Source organism: Marmota marmota, unplaced genomic scaffold, assembly GCF_001458135.2.
Source record: "Marmota marmota marmota unplaced genomic scaffold, marMar, whole genome shotgun sequence".
Lineage (NCBI taxonomy): Eukaryota > Metazoa > Chordata > Mammalia > Rodentia > Sciuridae > Marmota > Marmota marmota.
The window spans coordinates 1,754,114-1,775,199 of record NW_026000081.1 but is presented as its reverse complement, the minus strand read 5'-3'; the positions used below and the strand labels follow the sequence as shown (position 1 = coordinate 1,775,199).

General features: G+C 36.8%; 2 protein-coding genes across 3 annotated transcripts in view; one reads left to right on the top strand and one right to left on the bottom strand.

The window, feature by feature from the left end:
- Window positions 1-6,752, top strand: part of Aknad1 (AKNA domain containing 1) — a 35,971-nt gene extending 29,219 nt beyond the window's left edge. Inside the window, 6 exon segments of the mRNA XM_048815160.1 lie at window positions 939-1,061; window positions 1,152-1,253; window positions 3,635-3,716; window positions 5,420-5,463; window positions 5,466-5,557; window positions 6,286-6,752. Coding sequence (XP_048671117.1) covers window positions 939-1,061; window positions 1,152-1,253; window positions 3,635-3,716; window positions 5,420-5,463; window positions 5,466-5,557; window positions 6,286-6,420 — 578 coding nt within the window. The 3' untranslated portion in view covers window positions 6,421-6,752.
- A 7,530-nt stretch (window positions 6,753-14,282) lies between these two features.
- Window positions 14,283-21,086, bottom strand: part of Stxbp3 (syntaxin binding protein 3) — a 67,565-nt gene continuing 60,761 nt past the window's right edge. For both annotated transcript variants that reach the window (XM_015505097.2, XM_048815084.1), the window contains 2 exons: window positions 16,944-17,095; window positions 14,283-15,332 (listed from right to left, as the gene is read on the bottom strand). In XM_015505097.2, the coding sequence (XP_015360583.1) occupies window positions 15,238-15,332; window positions 16,944-17,095 (247 nt within the window). In that variant the 3' untranslated portion in view covers window positions 14,283-15,237. The remainder of the gene's footprint in view (window positions 15,333-16,943; window positions 17,096-21,086) is intronic.

The following is a 21,086-nucleotide window of genomic DNA, read 5'->3' as shown; positions in this document are numbered from 1 at the left end:
GAGGGAGAGGGGAGAGGGGAGAGGGGTGGAAGCCTCGATGTCTCTTATGGTCTTGTTTTGGATGTTATAAGCCATCATCACTTATTTGTTTGAATTGAGTCACTAAATCCAGCCCTCCCAGGGATGAATTAGGCTCCTTTATTTCCCCTTGTGGTGCTGGGGATTGAGTGCTAGGCAAGTGCTCTACCATTGAGCTACACCTCAGCTCAGGATCCATCATTTAAGAGAGTGTCAAGGAATTTGTGGACATATTTTCAACTATCACAGCTAATAAGTACCAGAGTCATGTTTAACCACAGGCATTCAAACTCATTCCATTGGTGATTCATACTTACATACTCCCCTGTCTGGCCCTGTGCTTTCACACTCCGGCCCTCCCTGGGGAATTCCACCGCCCAGCAAGTTCTAGATCTGTACCAGGCACTGGAGCTCTCTGCTGCTACCTAGCCTCTTAGCTAAGAGAGTAAAGTTATCACTCAGATTCTCATGGACTTACGAATGCCACATACAGGAAAATGATCTTTTCAGTTGTGTAGATGACAAAACAAAAGCTCTTGACCATAGCAGAGTCTAAGAATATGGATGTATCAGGGTAAGTCTGGGGAAAAAAAAAAACCTACAAATGCAACATTGTCTAATTCACTGGGTCAAATTCCCACAGACCCACTCACTCAGCAGACGTGCATCTATATAAGTACTAGGCACATCTTGAGACTTTCATTATCAGATCTGTCACTTACCAAAATATCTCTGTTGTCAGAAGAGGATCCAAGATGTTCCTCTCCTGCTGACAACATCCCTTGGAAACACAGCCGAGGAGGTGAACACTTTGGTGTCTAATGCATACCCTGTGTGTTACAACCCTACTCTCCACACCACATTTAATGACTATACTCAAGAAACTCACACCTCCTTTGTGTAACTTGGGCTTTTCTTAGGTTCCGACACAGAACCCAGGTTCTGTTCTGGTTCTGACACTGGGTGGCAAAGGAACAAATGTGAGGACTGTGGCAATAATATTCATAACTACCGAAAAGTCTGCAGTAAAGAACCACTGAACGGTGAGACCAACTTGGGGGCCTCTGCAAGGCTAAGTAGTGAGAGCTGTTGTTTCCAAGCAATGAATTGCATTTGTAATCTTTTCTTCTTAGAATTTTATTATAGATATAACACCCCAGGACAGAATTACTTAAATCATAGCAGAAAAGGTGCTTTTGTCCAGTCTTCAGATGGAAATAAAAATTCTTCACCTCGTAAGTACATCCCCTGCAGGATCCTGTCTGTGTGGGTTGCCCTTGTGACGTTGGCCACTGCTTCCCCCTGGAGAGCCTTGCCCTCTCCAGTCTGCTGCCCAGGTGTCCTGCACTCACCTGACACTTCCAAATTCAGCCCTACACCTGGGTGGCAAGAGGATAGTGGGGGGTGAGAAATATAAAATCCTAGCGATAAATGACTTTGAAAGTTATTGTTACACCAGTGCAAATCAGTAACAAAGCATAAATGTTTGCTGAACAAATGACTGAATAATCACCACTATTCAGAGTGGTTACAGCTTTAAATATATCCTTTCTAAAAGCATGTAGAAAAAAAAATAGAACATTTTTATATTTCTTAGACATCATATAGCTCATTTTCAATGTGAAATTTTGCTGTCTTTCAAGAAAATTAAAATCCCACATTTATTTATAAGGATGACTAAGACATGGCTCCTCCCTCTCAAGGGGTTTCCAATTACAGAAAGGAACTTATCTGCACATAAGGAAAGTTCAAGGCAAAATGTGGTGCGCCATGGGAACATGAAGGACAGAAGAAAATACTTCTTGTTTTACCCTAGTGACAGCCACATTTAATTCTCCCACATGGGCCACATCCTTTCTTTCATCCCTTCAGAACTCTTCCCCTGGGGACAGGAGACCAGGGAGAATTTTCTTATTTTTCCCTATTGCTAGTGCCCAATTAAACAATGTCATTTACCTGACTGACCTCAGCTGTGTCTCCCCTACTCACCGCCAGCTGCCAAATCCTCCAGTGAGATGTATTCTCTCAAAGTGAAAGTCACTAAGACCCTGCAGAAGCAGATTTCTTTACTATCTCCTCAGTCTTGGGAACTGTTATTCCAATACATGTATGAGGAATACACCTGAGCCACTGAAATGTGATCTTGAACTCTTAGTAAACACAGTGGCTAAGAGGGTAGAAGTCACAGTGACTAAGAGGGTAGAGGCAGCTTTTTTCCAGTGTTGGAAAGGAACCTTCCAGTAATTGGAGCTGATAGAAAATGGAGTGGGCTGTTGCAAGCCTTGAGCCCCATCTGGGAGACAATGTACGTTGTCCGATATTATAGATCTGTGGACTAGACTAGAACTGGATCTGATGACCCTGTGGTCTTTTCTGAGTTTCTATGTTTCCAACAAAATCCAAAGTTACATTTGGAGATTACCAAAAAATTATGATTGAGCTCATTAGTGCCTCCATTCATCATGACCCAATGCCAGGTGGTCAGCAAGACTAAAATCTGGACTTTTTGGCTTCTGTCCTGCCTTCCATGTCTGAGGGACAATCCCTTCCAGTTTCCCTTGTCCAGTGGGACCCTTTGGATGGAAGCGAAGCCTGGCTACTAAACACCAGTGAATACAGCAGGAGACCAGGATTGAGAAAGCAGGAAGATAGAGAAAAGAGGAAGAGAAAAACAGGGAAAGAATGGAGAAGAAGGGACCTCAGCAGATTTGCTAGCTGATGGCTTGTCCCTCTTCCTTTTTCTTTCTTCTTATCTTTCATGGTGACTTTCCTACATACTTCTTTTTAAAAAAAAATATTTATTTTTTAGTTGTAGTTGAACACAATACTTCTATTTCGTTTATTTATTTTTATGTGGTGCTGAGGATTGAACCCAGAGCCCCGCACGTGCAAGGCGAGCGCTCTACTGCTGAGCCACAACCACAGCCCCCCTACATACTTCTTTTCTGTTTAGTCTCAAATTATCTTTTTGGGGTGTGTGTGTGTGTGTGTGTGTGTGTGTGTGTGTGCGTGCTGGGGATTGAACCAGGGGCACTTTACCCCTGAGCTGCATCCCCAGCCCTTTTTAAGTTTGATGCAGGGTCTCAGTAAGTTGCTAAGGCTGGCCTTGAACATTGGCCTCCTGAGTTGTTGGGATTATAGTCATGTACCACCATGCCCAACTCAGAATTGTGTTAACATAATTGATAATTTTTGACTCCTAGATTTCTCACTCTGAAGTTGGAGAGGATTTCAGGAACTTCCAATCTCTTGGAAGCTATTATCTCTCCATTTATCAGATAAAGTATTTGAGCCACAGAAGTTGGACAACAAGCCCTGGTTAACAGCAAACACCTTAAGATTCGTAACTCTTGGTCTCTTGTCTGTTAATAGAATTCCTTTTAAAAGTTGCCCTTCTTTTCATGAATTCAGAAGACTTGATAGAAAATTCCTTGTTTTCTGTGTTTCCTTTATTTACATATTTATTAAAATTTTATGAAATATTTTATTCACATTGAAAAGTTCAGGAAAATGATATACATCATCATCCGGGAATTGTTTTGTTTTCAAATGAAGTTTATTTAATTTGGGGGATCATTTTTTTGCTCTCAATTTAATCATAGCTAATCATTTTCAGTTTGTCCAAAACCAAAACGGATCTGTTCCCAGAGAGTGAATTCGAAATCCTTTCAAGGTGAACATGAGCCCACACCTGGAAAGTAAGTATCATTTTGTTATTACTAAAAGTCACAAAATTAGCTATCATTTGTTAGATGCATACAATGTGTTTATCTGGGAATGATGGGAAACCAAGGAAGAGAGTTTTGTAATGTATTAATTCACTTTGAAATAGACTCGAGGAGCCAAAGGTGGAACAAAGAGGCCAAATAAAGAGGCTAATGCAGTGATCCAGGTGGGACAATAGTAGTCATGGAGACAGAAGTATGTGCATTCAAGAGGCAGAACCAATAGCAAGCAGGGTGCCTAATAATTCAGTTCTGTGATCAGATCAACTCAGTCTGAATCTACTACCCACTATCATAGTACAGCATTGGGCTTAAAAATGTAGTCTTTGAAGACTTCTGGGGTTTCCATTTTGGTTGTGCTCTTTGGCAGGTTATTTGACTTCTCTGTGCCTCTCTTTCCCCATATGTAAAACAGGGAAATTAATAATAGTGCAAATTCATTGAGGACTGAGTCAATACATTAAATATTGAGAATGGTACCCAGTTCATAAAAATTACTAAGCAAATGACAGCTGTTATTAATATTATTGAAAATGATAACTGGACACAGGGTAAAGCCCATGCTCTTCCCACTGCACCACTGCCCACTGCCACCCCCAGCCATTTTTCATCAGCTAGGGGACCCTGATGCAGAATGGACAACACTTATGTGGAGGTCAGATCCAATGTGCTAAACAGCAGAACCAACTAATGTTAATGTGGTAAGGAAAGAGGGATGAAGGGAGGTTCTGAGGTCACAAGTATCTGAAGTAAGTCTTTTTGGAGATGTTATTGCTCATAAATGCAAGTACCAAAGTAAGGCTTAGTAGAGGGATGAAGCAAGGATGGACAGGCAAGTCTATATGGCAGCTCTCAGGGCTACTTTCTCATGGTTGAGAAAAGCATCACTACTTGCATTGCCCATCATACATGCTATGTGAATAAACCCCCTAGTTATGAACAATACAATGAACAATACAATGGCCCTGGCATTCCAGTCACCCAGTGCAGACTTAGGGCCATCCCTCAGCAACAGAACCATAATTATAGTGTAGTAGTCTAGGGGGGCCTATTGACTTAAAGAGATGCTTCTTTTATTTTTCTACCGCCTCAGCTTCCTTACTGTGTAAGCTCATTGGTGCTAGGATAAACTCTATCCAAGGTGCCTTATGGTTGGCAATTTTATATGTGTATTTGTTTTATAAATATTCAGGGTATAAGACTGGTCCCCCCAAGAATGAAAATGAGGTAAAAATCCCTTTGGAGTCTTGCCTGTCTGTTTCAAAGAAAAAGGAGGCCAATTCTAGAAGAATTGTGCCCTCCTGATCATGGCAACAACCTTGTTCCGAAGTCAGCTGTGGTTGGTGGTAAGTCCACAGGACAAACGAGCTATGAAAGGCTGTGTGTATGTACACACATGTATGAATCGTCCCAACCTCTTGCCCCCAAAGAGCCTTTTAAAAAAAATATTTAATAATAGTTGTGCACAATATCTTTATTTTATTTATTTATTTATTTTTATGAGGTGCTGAGGATTGAACCCAGGGCCTCATATGTGCTAGGCCAGTGCTCTACCACTGAGCCACAACCCCAGCCCCCAAAGAGCCTTTTACTAAACCAGTGCTGACTGGAACAGGAGGGTATACGTGAGGGTGGCACTTTACACAAGTACCAATGAATGTGTTTTTGCCTTCTAGAAAAAAAAACTAAAATCTTAAGACTTTCATGACCTACAGCTGAAACTTGCAATACCTTTACTCCTTTTTCACTCCTTCAGGATTCCTGGAAGCAAATCCTTATGTGGCTTTAGTGGCTTTGAAGAAACAGAATCTAAGGTGAGGACTTAGAAAAAAGGTTCTAGATTCTTGCAGCTCATAAATTTAATCTTAAAACTACAGAACTACTAGCTTTTAAGTCATTACAGTATAGGTTTTCAGAAAATGCTATGTTAAAAGCATTTTGTGCTCAGTACTAACCTAGAGACCTGCCATGTGGTTTGTATCATTCCTAAATTGGTTCCAAAGGACATTTCCTGGAGAAAGTGTTTTGTGGGTGGTGCCTATGCTGCAGGATTCCCCTGGCCCAGGCTTGAAGGTCTGGAGTGTGTTCCAGTGACACTGTGGTTAGGATTGCCAGCAGTTTCCTATTTTCAAGCCAGTAACACTTATCCTCAGGCCACTTTCAGATGTTCCACATTTGTGCACTGTCTCCCTGGGTGGTCTCTCAGTGGTATGGCCCCTAATTGGGACCCCTTTAATGCCCCCTAAGAACTTTTCTTTTTTTCTTTCTCTGCAGCAGGGAAACAGACCAGCAGGTTGCTGACCTCACCCTCTGATTCATGCTCATCAGTCACACGTTGATCTTTTCTCTCTCCCTTTCCCTAACAAATATATTCCATCTGACTGGTTTCCTAGGAAACTAACCCTCAAAAACAGAAATAAACTGTGTGGAAAACAGAATGCTCCAAAAATTCCATCTTGCAATGTTTAATAATGAAAGAAGCCAATTACCAAAAACATTAGTAAGTTTATGTAACTAAAACATGTGGACTTTTCCTCTGTAGATTTTAAACTCGGCTTTGGATCATGCCCTAAAGACAGCAACCATTTTGAAAAAAACTACTGATCAAATGATTAAAGCTATTGCAGAAGATCTTGCCAAAGCAGAGAGATGGAGGAATCAACTGAAATACTACTAGTTCAACACAAAGTAACCAAGGGTTAAAAAGATAAAGAAAACTTGATCTGCCCCCAAAAGTATTTCACTTATTACACAATTGAGAAAGATTATTTTCTACAGAAAGCACCAAAACCATAAGAAATGGTCAACAAAGTGTTTAATGAAAACAAAACAAAACAAAACCCTCTGATTCTTAAAAATCAAAAGCAACCAACAAATATTTATATTAAATAAATCTATGTTCTTCCTAATTCATAATAAAGAAAACAAAATGAAATAAAATCTACTTTCTCCTATTAATAGTATGGAAGAAATTAAAGTTTGAAAAAACTTTGTCAGTGAAGATGGAAACAAATGGGTGTTCTTATACAACGTTGATGGAATTATAAGTTGGTGAAGCTTTTTTGGAAAGCAGTTTGTTAATAAAGATGATCCTCCATTATGAAGGAAATTTTACATCCTGATAAACCTATAGTAAACTGAAAATACCAAGTAAAAAATGCATGTGAGAGACTGGGGTTGTAGCTCAGTGGTAGAACACTTGTCTAGCATGTGTGAGGTGCTGGGTTTGAATCTCGGCACCACATTAAAAAATAAATATTGTGTCCATCTACAGCTAAAAATATTTTTAAAAAATGCGTGTGAAACACCTGACCTACCAAACATTGCTAGCCAGGCGTGGTGGCTCACACCTGTAATCCCAGTGACTTGGGAAGTCGAGGCAGGAGAATTGCAAGTTCAAATCCAGCCTCAGCAACTTAGTGAGGCCCTAAGCAACTCAGTGGATCCTGTCTCTAATAAAATATAAAAAAGGGCTGGGGATGTGGCTCAGTGGTTAAGTGTCCCTGGGTTCAATCCCTGGTACCAATACCAAAACAAAACCCAAAAAACCATTGCTTAACAACACACACACACACACACACACACACACACACGGTAAAGTATCACTTGTTTCCCCTTGTGACTGTTCAGCTAACTGGGAGCTGTGGCTGGCTGTCACTAAGAGCATTAACAGAGTATTATGCCACATATCACTAGTAAGAAAGGGTATGCAGATCAAAATTCAAAATTTGAAGTACAAGTTCTACTGAATACATATCAATTTTGCACCATCATAAAGTTGAAAGAATTAACAATCCAACAATTGCAAGTCAGGGGCTGTTTGTAGTTACCAAAATCTATAGATTCAAAAAGCACTTATCTTTTGACTTGGAATTTATAGATAATCCACACAATATGTTACCATACAGGTATAAGAAGGGCTCTGGATCATTGTAGCACCTTTAGGGACAACGAATCTTAAATACTCTGTATGATGATTAACAAATGATACTCTGCAGCCACTGAAAAGAGGTGGATTATCTGCAAGGCAGATAATGAAGAAATATACAGTATATCTAGTGTGACCTAACAGTATATCTAGTGTGACCACATTTGTGCATGTTTTGTTACAGGATATACCTATTTGCTGGAAAGATGCACACAATTCTTAAGTGACTCTAGGAAATAAAACTGGGAGTTTTGGGAGAAGAGGAATTTTCACTTTTTCTTTATTTACTATGCTGTATGATATTCTTACAATATGCTTATATTATGAATTAAAGTTACTGTTTAAGAATTTTTTGAAGTCAATAATCAAAAAAAGTCCTAGATTAATGAAATTTTAGAAAAAGATAATCAAAACTGCATACCAGGAATTAAGTACATTTGATAACATTCCCCACAGAATGCTATGGCAAGCTTTTTTTTTTTTTTTTGGTACTGGGGATTGGACCCAGGGGCACTCAACCACTGAGCCACATCCCCCAGCTTTTTTTTTTTTTTTTTTAATTTAGAGACAGGGTCTTACTAAGCTGCTTAGAGCTTTGCTAAGTAGCTGAGGCTGGCTTTGAACTCGAAATCCTCCTGCCTCAGCCTCCCCCAAGCTGCTGGGATTGCAGGTGTGCACCACAGCACCCAACAACAGCAAGCTGTTGATTTATTACCTCCTAATGACAAAGCAGCAGATTATTCCTGGGAGGTCTCCTAACTCCACACACTCTTTTTAAAAATTTTTTCTATATTTTTTAATTTGTCCTTTTTAGTTATACATGACAATAGAATGTATTTTGACATATTATATATATAGGAGTATAATTTCCCATTCTTGTGGTTGTAATGGTGTGGAGTTACACTGGCCATGTATTCATTTATGAACATAGGAAAATTTTCATGTACTCTTAACATTCAACAAAAAGTTTCCCAACCCCTAGAATTTGGTTCAGCAGTGAGGAAGGAGTTAAATGCACTCCCACTTCAAAGTTTTGTGCCAACCAAGGCAGTTGCTGTTTGTCTAGCAGGCTGGACAATGGGTTATTTTTAACTTTGGGGCTTGGATCTTGGTTTAGGATACAATGGAAGAGATAATGAAAAGGCCAACTGGAAAGTAACTGACTTTGTGGCTAAATTTAATTTTGGCTGTGGTAATATAAGAAGACAGCAATGACTTAAGGCAGTATTGTGAAAGAGAAAAGGGAGCTTAAGCTGTATATATTCTACTACATAAAATTTGTGATAGCTCCCTTTTGTTTCAAGCTCCTGTAGTAGACCAAACCAAACTAGAATGGAGTCACTCCTGCTAGATGCCATGTAGTCAGACTAAACTTCGAAATGCGATAGTTTAGTTGGGCAAGGTGGTACATGTATGCTTATAATCCCAGCGACTTGAAGGCTGAGGCAGCAGGATTGGAAGTTCAAGTCCAGCCTCAGCAATTTAGTGAGACCCTGTCTCAAAATAAAAAATAAAAAAAGACTGGGAATGTAGCTCAGTGGTAAAGTGACCCCAGGTTCAATCCCCAGCACATACCCGCCCCCCCCCATAAAAAAACAAAACTCTTTTTTCAGTTTAAAAACAAATACCCCAGAAGATTCACAGTAACTAGTCAGAAGGGGCCCAGTCAACATGAGCTGGCACCATAAAGCAGTCCCTTCTAGCCAGGTGCAGTGGAGTATGCCTGTATTCCCACCTACTCCAGAGGCTCAGGCAGGAGGATCTCAAATTCCAGGCCAGCCTTGGGAAACTCTTGAGAACTTGTCTCAAAACAAAAATAGGACAGGAGAGGTAGCTCAGTGTTTGCCTAACATGTGTGAGGCCCTAGGTTCAATCCCTAGTGCCACATAAAAGGAGGTGGGGGGCCAACTGGATCATTAAACTCAATTATCTATCTATCTATCTATCTATCTATCTATCTATCTATCTACCCACCCATCCATCCATCCTAACCAGTTATACAAGATAGCAGAATGTACAACTATCTATCTATCTATCTATCTATCTATCTATCTATCCTAACCAGTTATACATGACAGCAGAATATTCTTCAATTCATTGTACACAAAAGGAACACAATTTTTCACTTCTCTGGTTAAACCCAAAGTAGGGTCACACCATTTGTGCAATCATACATGTACCTAGCATAATGATGTTCGTCTCATTCCACTATCTTTACTATCCCATGTCCCCCCCCTCCTCAGTTTTATGGGGAACTTTGGCTGATCCAAAATTCCTCCACTCATCCCATGCCCTGCCACCCATTATGGATTAGCATCCACTTATCAGAAAACATTCGACCTTTGGTTTTTTGGGATTGGCTTACTTTACTTAGCATGATATTCTTAACTTCATCCATTTACTGCAAATGCCATAATTTTATTCTTCTATTGCTAAAAAATATTTCATTATATATACATATATCAATCACAGTGTCTTCATCCATTCATCTCTTGAAGGGCATCTAGGTTGGTTCCACAGTTTGACTATTTTGAATTGTTCTGCTATAAACATTGATGGGGGAGTGTCATTACAGTACACTGTTTTTAAGTCCTCTGGGTATAGACCAAAGAGTGGGATAGCTGGGTCAAATTGTGGTTCTGGTCCAAGTTTTCTAAGGAATCTCCATATTGCTTTCCATATTGGCTGCACCAATTTGCAGTCCCACCGGCAATGTATATAAATTCAATTTCTTGGAATTTCGTTTTCTAGTAGCTCTAACAGACTTCTAGCTTCATAACATAATTAAACTTAATCATAACTTGATAGTGTTTTATATACTAAGTATCACTATCTTCAAATTTGGTTTGGTTGAAGTGTTCTTAGATGATTCATTAGTCCTTAATGTTTTGTCGGGGGGGTATCGGGAATTGAATCCAGGGGCACTGAGCTACATCCCAGTTCTTTTTATTTTTTTTTCAAATAGGGTCTTGCTAATTTGCTGAAGTTCTCACTAAATTGCTGAGATTGGCCTCAAATTTGTGATCTCTGGGATTACAGGTGCTTGCCACTGCATCCAGCTACTCCTTTATCTTTTTTTGGGTTCATCTCTGAGAATCTGATGAAAGATATGGAGTTCCCCTTCCCCCATGTTCTGCCCTCCCATAGAAATATGTGCATATACACAATTTTTAAAAGTTCATGGTTACACTGAAACAAACCCATGGAACTATGGTTAGAAATAACTACCATTGATGAATATTCCTAATTCTTTAAACGGACCTTTATAGAAACTTGCAAGTGTAATCATTTTTATTTAAAAACATGGCTCATCTATGCCTATTAAACCATATTCTAAATGTCATTTTACAGCTTTTTGATGACTGTGAATCATTACCAGCAATCACTGCAATGTGGCTAATTTAAGAAATAAAGAAATAGGGCAATGTCATTTAGGAGTTCTGTTAAAGTTACAGGCCTTGATTTATAAGGATAATTTTATACTTACTGATCCTGTAACCTTGGCTGTCTCCTCTCTCATGCATGTGTGTGTCAGTTCTTACAGACCTTTCTTCTAATTCTGTTCCAGTAATAAAGCAGAAAAACCAGCTTGTTAAGTAAAATTGTATCCCTATTGCTGTGAGCCAAGGGGCTCAGGATTGCCTAAGGGCAGTGGTGCTGTATATAAACAGCTGGCAGTCTTCACTGTGCACTTACTCCACGGAGTAAGCAGTGTTCTGCCTGTTGGGCTGCCAAGAGGGAGAGATTATCTGTAGAAAGTTTTTCTAGGAAAAAGTTATGGCCATCTACTTTAGTTAATAATTAAACCATGCAAAAGAAAACTCACCTTTCTGTTATTCCTTTCTATTGTAATCTTGTTAATGAATTATATAAAATAGACCTAATTTACACTAAATATGAATATATACTTATGAATATATATTTATGTTTAAAATCACAATTATTTTGGTAGTAATTTTGTTGTAAGAGGAAGGCATTTTTTGCTCCTTCAGTTTTAGAAGAAATCCTTATATCCTGACAGGACTCAACAAAGGTTACAAAATATCTAGTGCAGAACTGAATTATGGAGGCATTGCATCTTATACAATAAACTGCTAGAATTAACTCCTCTAGGGCTCAAATCCAAGAATTTTGTGCCCTTGTGAATTACTTCTTTGATCCTGGGGCAGTAGATGCCAAGGGCCTAAGAACAGAATTACTGAAGATATTTTTCTTATTTGTTTTTTGCCAATATGTATGAACAATGTGAATCCACTGTATTTTATAAACCAAATGAATTTCAACAGGAAGCAAAACTACCAAGTGAATTTCAACAGGAAGTAAGTATAAAAGAGAGCTCATGTTAAAAATAAATAAATAAATAATAAAAAATTATAGCGTTAAGAGATAGTGAATAAATAATTTCCGTTAGTTGCAGTAACAAAAGTCTTTTTCATGGACTTGATATCAGAACCCATCATTGCTAATACTCTGGGGAAAAAAGTCAACTTAAATATTAAGAGCTTATGAGATCATTAAAGTATCTCTCTAATTCTACACTTAAGTATATATAAACAGGCCAGTATTTGCTGGCATCACATTTTCAATTCCATTTGTCACTGGCCATTAGGTTAGTCTAAATATTCCACACAGATTCCAACTCTGGGCAGAGAGTAACCAAGGCATTCAAGACTCTCAGGTAAAATGAAAACATCAGAAATAATTCTCTCACTGGAAAAGTACTATTCTTATTACAGACATTGAAAGAAAAGGGCTGTTTATTAATGCCAAGACTTTCCTCTCTATATTCACATCTATTGTCAAGTTTGGTGCCTCAGTTTTGTCAAATTAAAAATGGAGATGATGGGCTGGAGTTGTAGCTCAGTAGTAGTGGTTGAATGTCCGTAAGTGCAAGCCCCAGTATCAAAAAACAAAAATGGAAATAGGAAAAAATATTAGAACTGTATAAGAATTTTAAAAACAACAACAACAGTGTTTGGAATATAGAAAACACTAAGTAAACATTTACATATTATTTTATTATCAGTACTTAAATAGCAAATTAGGAAAATAATATATCAAAAAAATTTTCAAAAACTTAAAAATAAATAAAAATTTCTATATATTAAAAACCTATTTAAAAAGAATAGAAGATCCAACCCACAATGGAACCAAAAAAGATAAGACTATGTGCAGTACCTATATAAAGAAAAATTTTGATTTTTTAAAGATTTAGACAAAAATATTGTGCCTATATATGAATATATAACAATGAATCCCACCTTTATGTACAACTGTAATGCACCAATGTTAAAAAATGGAAGAAAAAAAAAGATTTAAAGACATTCTACTTTTTTTTTTTTTTTGCAATGCTGGGGATTAAACCCAGGCCTTGCACATGCTAGGCATGCCTTGCTCTGAGCTACATTCTCAGTCCTAACATCCACATTATTTGTATCAAAGTTAAAATATAACAAAGATTTCAATTTTTCCTAAGTTAATCTATGAATTTAATGAAAATATCAAAATAACATTTTGGGGAACTCAACAAAATGATATTTAACATTCATCTAGAAGAACAGAATTTTTTTTTTTTAAATATTAAGGATTACTACCACTACGTATTAAAACATATCATGAAGGCTGGAGATATAGCTCAATGGTTGACCATTTGCCTAGCACGTGCAAAGCCTTGGATTTGGGGTTCAATCTCCTGCAACACAAAAAAAGTAAAGCAAAACAAAACAACAAAAAATATACAATATGTTGAAATAGGGAAAAAGAAACACAAACTACACGTCAATTTAGACAAATCCAGAAATAGATTTATTCTATGATAAAGATGGTATTTCAGATTAGTTGAGGAAAGAGAGATTACCGAATAAAATGTGGTACAACATTTGCCTAGAAAGGAATAAAGTTGGATCTGTGTTAAATTCTGCATGAGTGAGGGTTCTGTGCAGGAAATAAACCCCTCTAGATACTTCAAGTAGAAAGGGATTTAATAGAATTGGGTTTTTACTAAATTGCTAAAAAAGTTGCAGGAGCAGAAACTGGAGACTCAAGGTCATACGGTGACTCAGAAAGCTAATGCTGCTGCCACCACCAACAGCATTACCTCTTACCCAGGAAGCAGGTGACAAGACACTAACCTGGAATCTGGTTGCTACAAACAACTGTCTACACTTGCACAGCCACAGAAGAAGATGGCCTCTACCTCCTTTCTATCTTCCAAATCTTGACCAAATGTATATTATTGATAGAATCTAAACTTTTCAGAACCTACAAGTCTGCAAAGCTTCACATTGGTGGGAGGTATGGGACCTAATACCAAATGCCAAGAGACAATACCTAACATATATTCTTATATTAAAATAAATTTCAGATAGATGAAAATTATTTATAAAAAAACATGAATCTATCAAAATGTTCTAGAAGTAACCATGAGTGAGTTTATTATCTTAGAATAAGAATATGAAATTCTGAAACCAAAAAGAAAAACAAATGGATCTATCTGCATAAAAATGAAAAAATAGGGCTATGGGTGTAGCAGTGATAAAACACTTGCTTAGCATGTGTGAGGTCCCGGGTTCAAAACTCAGCAACACACACACACACACACAGAGTAATGCTTCGTTTAAAAGCTTTATTTCTAAGAGCAAAACTCTGAACATGAGTACTACATAAAATTATGGTCCATCAAATGACAGAACACTCTTAGGTCAAGTAAAAGGAGAGATTTAAAATGAAGATGTTACCTTTGAATAACACAAACACATTTGCAAACATATTCTTATGTGATGTAACCTTATGCAGTTATCACATCGTTTTTTAAAAAGGTCATTAGGAGTTATCTTGGTAGGATTTTATGGTACCTTCTTTTTCTTTTTGTAATTGTAATTTAGAATTTTTAAACTTTCCAACTTTCCCCTTCTTTCTCAGGAAAAAAACCCATAATTTTTGTAATTATATATTTTATTTTCTCTCAGAATATTCATGATTATTTTTGGTTTTCTAGTTTAAACATACATCATTTAAAAATTACATAAAATTGTGTTTTTTAGAAGTATCTAGCAAGACAGTACACTATGAAATCACTCAGTGACTCAATTATTTTACAAATAAAACTGTGAATTTCAGTTGAAAGAAAAACTACATTAATAGGAAATAATTCTATCATACATACACATTTACAGTTTTTACTTTTATATCTTCATTTAAAAATCATTTTTCCCAAAAAAAACTATACTTCAGCATAAGATAGATAAGTATTTAATACATGATTAATATATATACACAAGGGGCTGTGAAAAAATTACCCATAACTTTAAGAAATTCTGTTCCAGAGGTTAAAACAAAAGTTTAGAAAGCATTTTAATATCTTATCACCTATAAAGCAGCAACAATATTTAAATTATTAAAGGTGGCAAATCCAACAATACATAATCATAAACAGTCCTTTAAGAAATGTATTTGAAAGTCATTGTTCCATAAAACATTTACATTGTTTAAATTACATGATAGTAACATTTTCTTTTTTTAATTGAACATATTAATTAAAAAACCTCTAAACCACTTCCCCTGAAGCTACTCTTCTTTAGTAAAGGAGACTTTATCCTTGGGTTTATTCAGCATCTTTATATCATCCAACAGCTTTTTGGGTGTTAAAATATGTGTAGAACCTGATAGAAGAAAAGAGAAAAGATAAATTTTCAGAGGCCAGCAATTAAATTGATTTTCCTTGGCTTAATATTTTGTCTTATCCTTCAAATACGCAAAGTGCAATAGCTTTGGGGCAAATTAACAACATTTCTATAGACATCTTCCTGAAATATGCCTATATTGCTCTAGTTCAATTGTTCCTTGTCTCTGAACATGCTCAGTAATCCATCAGAAACACAGCCAATTCCTAGTGTTCTGTCTACTTTGTACCACATTTTAAAAAATTTTTTTAGTTGTAGATGGGCACAATACATCCATTTTGTTTTATTTATTTTTATGTGGTGCTGAGGATCGAACCCAGGGCCCCCACATGTGCAAGGTGGGTGCTCTACCGCTGAGCCACAACCCTAGCCCCTGTACCACATATTAAAGAGCAAAACTGAGAATTTTTCTCTATTCTCATAACAGAACCCCAATAGTTGTCATTTAGTAACAGAACGTCTAAGCAATACTGACATATAAATCCTGAACCTCCACAGGTCAGGAGAGTTTACCCATCAGTGGCTTTGACTGAAGTTCTTTTTTTTTTTTTTGGTATCAGGGATTGAACCCAAGGACACTTAACCACTGAGCCACATCTCCAGCCCTTTTTACATTTTATTTTGAGACAGGGTTTTGCTAAGTTGCTTAGGGCCTCACAAAGTTTGAGGCTCGCTTTGAACTTGAGATCCTCCTGTCTTAGCAACTTTTAGTTGAGTTGCTGGGATTATAGGCATGCACCATCACACCCAGCTTAACTGAAATTCTTTAAACTGAATTCCTCATAGGCCTTACCTATGTGGCATTAATGTCCACAAAATGTCACATTCATGTCCACAAAAATTTGTTAATATTTCTGAAGTAAACATGTATTTATGTGTCCAAAATTACTTAGTGATCAGAGCAAACAGAATCATAGGATATAATATTTTAAAGGAACAAGGTTATTTCCCCCAAATCAGAATATTTAAAAATAAAATTATCAAGCTGGGCACAGTGGTGCAAGCCTGTAAGACCAGCTACTTCATAAGCACAATGCATTTCAGAATATGTAATTCCTCAGCTACTTCAGGGGCCGAGGCAGGAGGATCACAAATTGAAGTCCAACCTGGGCTACTTAGCAAGACACTGTCTCAAAGTAAAAGAAGTGGGGATGTTGCTCACTGGAGTGCTTGCCCAGCATGCATGAGATGTCTGAGTTCAATCCCCAAGCCTATAAATAAAATAAAATAATCAAAAATATCAAATCATATAAAACACATTTTATGGTTGAAAATTTATTTTTGCATTCATCAATTTAGTCTTTTTTTAAAGAGAGAGAGAGAGAGAGAGAGAGAAAGAGAGACAGAGAGAGACTTTTTAATATTTATTTTTTAGTTTTTGGTGGACACAGCATCTTTATTTTATTTTTATGTGGTGCTGAGGATTGAACCCAGTGCCCCGTGCGTGCCAGGCGAGCGCGCTACCACTTGAGCCACATCCCCAGCCCATCAATTTAGTCTTAATTGATGAAAACTGACACAATTTTGCATATTCATTTTTGTATATAGTATTTGTTTTAAAATACAAAAAAAGGGAAACAAAAATCTTACCAATAATAACTTCACAGGATTTATGTGCCTGAGAAACTTCATAAGCACAACGCATTTCAGAATATGTAATTCCTCCAATTACAAAAATAATCAGCTTTGATCCATTTTTTCGGTCCAGTTCTAAATAATTGGTTCTAGGTTTCTGGCGAGCACTTAAAAGTAAAGGAAAAAGTGAACATGTTAAAAACATTTCCAAACCTATACTTTAAAGACTTTTAAAAAGCCCAATTTAATCAAATTCAACTGTGATACCAATTATATTGATTTTTAAAATATTTACTTATTTTTGCAGTACTGGAGCTTGATCCCAGGAGCACTCTAACATTGAGCCACCTATCCAGCCTTTTTAATTTGGGGGACAGGGTCTCAATAAGTTGCCTGGAATGGTTTCAAACTTAAGATTCTCCTGCTTTGGCCTCCTGGGTTGCTGGGATTATAGGCATATATCTTGCCTGACCCAAATATATTAATTTTAAGGAAATGACCTAACTACAGTATGACTAGAGCACCCAGAGTTAGCTAGGATAGTCCTGTCTAGCTTAGCATTTTAACCTTAAAGTAGAACTAACATCCTCCCGTATTTATTTGATACGAAGAAATAATGTACCTGAAAAGTCTGCAGCTTACTGAAATTAAAAAGAAAAACTGGTAACTGGCATTGAAACAGTAAGGTTTTGAAGATATGAAAGGGAAGTGGGGCACATACGGATTTGGAGCTGATATATTCCTGGAATTCAGCAAATATGATGGTAGGAGGCTGGGTTGTAAAGTTAGGCACAGGTTTCTATCCTTATTTTGTTTATTTTTGACTAGCTATTATATTCAGCAAATTTCTAAGCCTCTCTTTAAACCCTGAAATTTGCTTAAGAACTAAATGAAGTATTGTATAGGACACAGGAAGTATATAATCAGGTACTGAGTAAGCAGTGAATAAATAATAACTCTTATTTTAGTCATTTCTTCTCCCAGATTTTTCTAGATCTGCACTGTTCAGTATAGTAGCCACTAACCACAAAGAGATTAATGAAAAATTAAACAGCATAAAAAATTCAGTTCCTCACTCACTCATATCAAGTAACCCAAATCCACTATGGCTAGTGACTATTATGCTAGGCAGTGAAACAGAGAACATTCCCAACACTGCAGAAAGTTCTAGTGGATAGGACTGCTTTAGAGTATAAGAACTAATTTTTTTGTTTACATCTTCTACTGGTAAAAATTTTGAGCTTCTACAAAAAATTAAAAAACCAAATAAGCTAATCAATAAATGGGCAAAGGAACTGGAACATGTATTTCACTGAAGAAGAAATATGAATGGTCAACAGTATGTTCAACATCTCTAATAATTAGAGAAATGCAAATTAAAACTACACTGAGATTCCATTTCACCCCAGTTAGAATGGCAATTATCAAGAATACAAGTAATATCAAGAATACAAGAATGTGGGGAAAAAGGTACACTTATACATTGCTGGTAGAACTCCAAGTTGGTGCAACCACTCTGGAAAGCTTGGAATAAAACCATCATTTGACCCAATTATCCCACTCCTCAGTATATACCCAAAGGACTTAAATCAGCATACTACAGTGACACAATCACATCAATATTTATAGCAGCTCAATTCACAATAGCTAAGCTATGAAACCAACCTACATGCCCTTCAACAGATGAATGGATAAAGAAAATGTGGTATATACATGATGTAGTATCATTCAGCCATAAAGAAGAATGACTTTATGACTCTTTGCCACTTAATGGAAACTATTGTGCTAAGTGAAATAAGCAGTCCCATAGGGCACGGTGGCTCGGGAGGCTGAGGCAGGAGGAAAGCAAGTTCAAAGTCAGCCTTAGCAACTTAGTGAGGCCCTAAGCAACTCTGTGAGACCCTGTCTCTAAATAAAACACAAAATAGGGCTGGGGATGTGGCTCAGTGGTTGCCTGCCCTTGGGTGCAATCCCAAAAAATCAAAGGCCAAAGTTCTCTCTGATATGCAGATTCTTACACACAACAAGCGGGAAGGAGGGAAGAACAGATGTTCAGTAGATTAGACAAAGGGGAATGAAGGGAAGAAAGTGGGGATGGGACTAGGAAAGAGAGTAGAATGAATCTGACATAACTTTCCTGTGTTCATATATGAATACATGACCAGTGAAACTCCACGTCATGTAAAACTACAAGAATGGGATCCTAATTAGACTAAGTTATATTCCATGCATGTATAATATGTCAAAATATACTATCCTGTCATGTATATAAAAAAATTAAAATGAAAAAACGAGCTTCTAATTATACTGTTATATTGTGTACATGTACGAATATGTAACCAAAAAATTCCATTATTATGTACAACTACAATGCACCAATAAAAAATATGGAAAAGAAAAATTCTGAGCTTCTATTTGGAAGGTACATATTTCAAAAATAAACATTTACATACATTTATAAACATTAATTCATAAATTATATGTGTATACTAGTATATATTAACAAAAAGCTTAATTTCTCCTTTTGGAGGTAGCCTAGCATGCATGGGGCGCTGGGTTCAATCCTCAACACCACATAAAAAAATAAAATAAATATATTGTTTCCACCTAAAACTAAAAAATAAATATTTAAAAAAATATATATATAAATATAAATAACCAATAGACCACTTTGGGGGTCACTGTTCCAGATGACCTGTAAGGCCCTGGAATATGGGATCCCACAGTAAACTTTTAATAATGTTTTTTGCCTAGCCTTTGGCAAGAATGATGGTAGTAAATTAAGGGAAAAAAATCGGTAGTTGGATTTGAAAAATGAAAATTGGAACAAGACACACTCTTAGCTCTCAACACACAATAAGGCTGACTTAAGAAATTTTTCAAGGGAGAGGAATAGTTAAGAAAGCAAAAGAAAAGAAGATAATACTGCTCACAATAATTATGTGACAAGTATATTTGAAAAATTAATAAGAACTTCTAAAACAAAAAAATAAAACTGTAGAGATGGTTTAAATAGATTAGGCACAAATTTAAGAGATAACTAAAGACCTGAAAACTAAATTTGAAAGAAAACTAAATTCAAAGAACAATTTCCAGAATGAAACACAGAAATAAATTAAGAGATATTTAGATAGAATGAGGAGTTCAAACAAAACCAAGACTAAAGAAATGGCCATACTGGAAGCATTTATGAAAGATGTGAATCCCCAAATTCAGGAAAACAAATATAAGGAAAGAAAAATAAATCTTTAGATAGACTTAGTATAGGGCACGTATAGGATACCAAAGACAAAAAACAATCAGGAAAAGGCAAATTACCCACAATAGTGTAACAAGGCTGAGAGAAAACACACCCTCCTTCACAACTATCTCAAGACCTAAAACAGCAAAATATTATCTACAAGTGTTGGGTAAACAGAACTGTGCACCTAAATATTCATAGCCATCTAAGGCTACCATGTAAGAACAAGGCCAAATGAAAATATTTCCAGACAAATAAAACCATGAATACTCTACCACTAACAGACCTCCACTGAAACAACTAACAGGAAATAGTTTGGAAAGAAGACAACTGAGGATGCAAGAAAGCACTGAGCAAGTAACTGGTTAACATTCAAATAGAACTGAATAAAAAATAATGCTGGGCATTTATATGAGGGGTAAAAAAGATATAAGGTAAACTTAAACAAAGTATATGAGCTAGGCACCTACAATCCCAGCTACTTATAAGGCTAAGGCAAGAGAATTATTAGTTTAAGGACAGCTTGTCTCTGTCTTAAAAAATAAAAACGGCTGGTGATGAGTGGCGAAGAACTCCTGGGTTCAATCCTTAGTACTGGAGGAAAAAAAAATGTATATAACATTTAAGGGTATGTGGTTTGCATTAAATTGTTTTAAGGTTCTTTTATTGTTCAAGAGGAGAGTAGAAACACTAATTTCAGACTTTGTTGATCAGTTCAGTGGTAAAGCACCTCTGGATTCAATTCCCAGTATCCTCCCCCACTTAAAAAAAAAAAAAAGCTGAGAGCAGTGGTGCACACTTGTAATCCTAGCAACTCAGGAGGCTGAGGAAGGAGGATGTAAATTCAAGGACAGCCTGGGCAAATTAGCAAGACTCTTGTCTCAAAAAACAAAAAGAACTGGGTATGTAACTCAGTG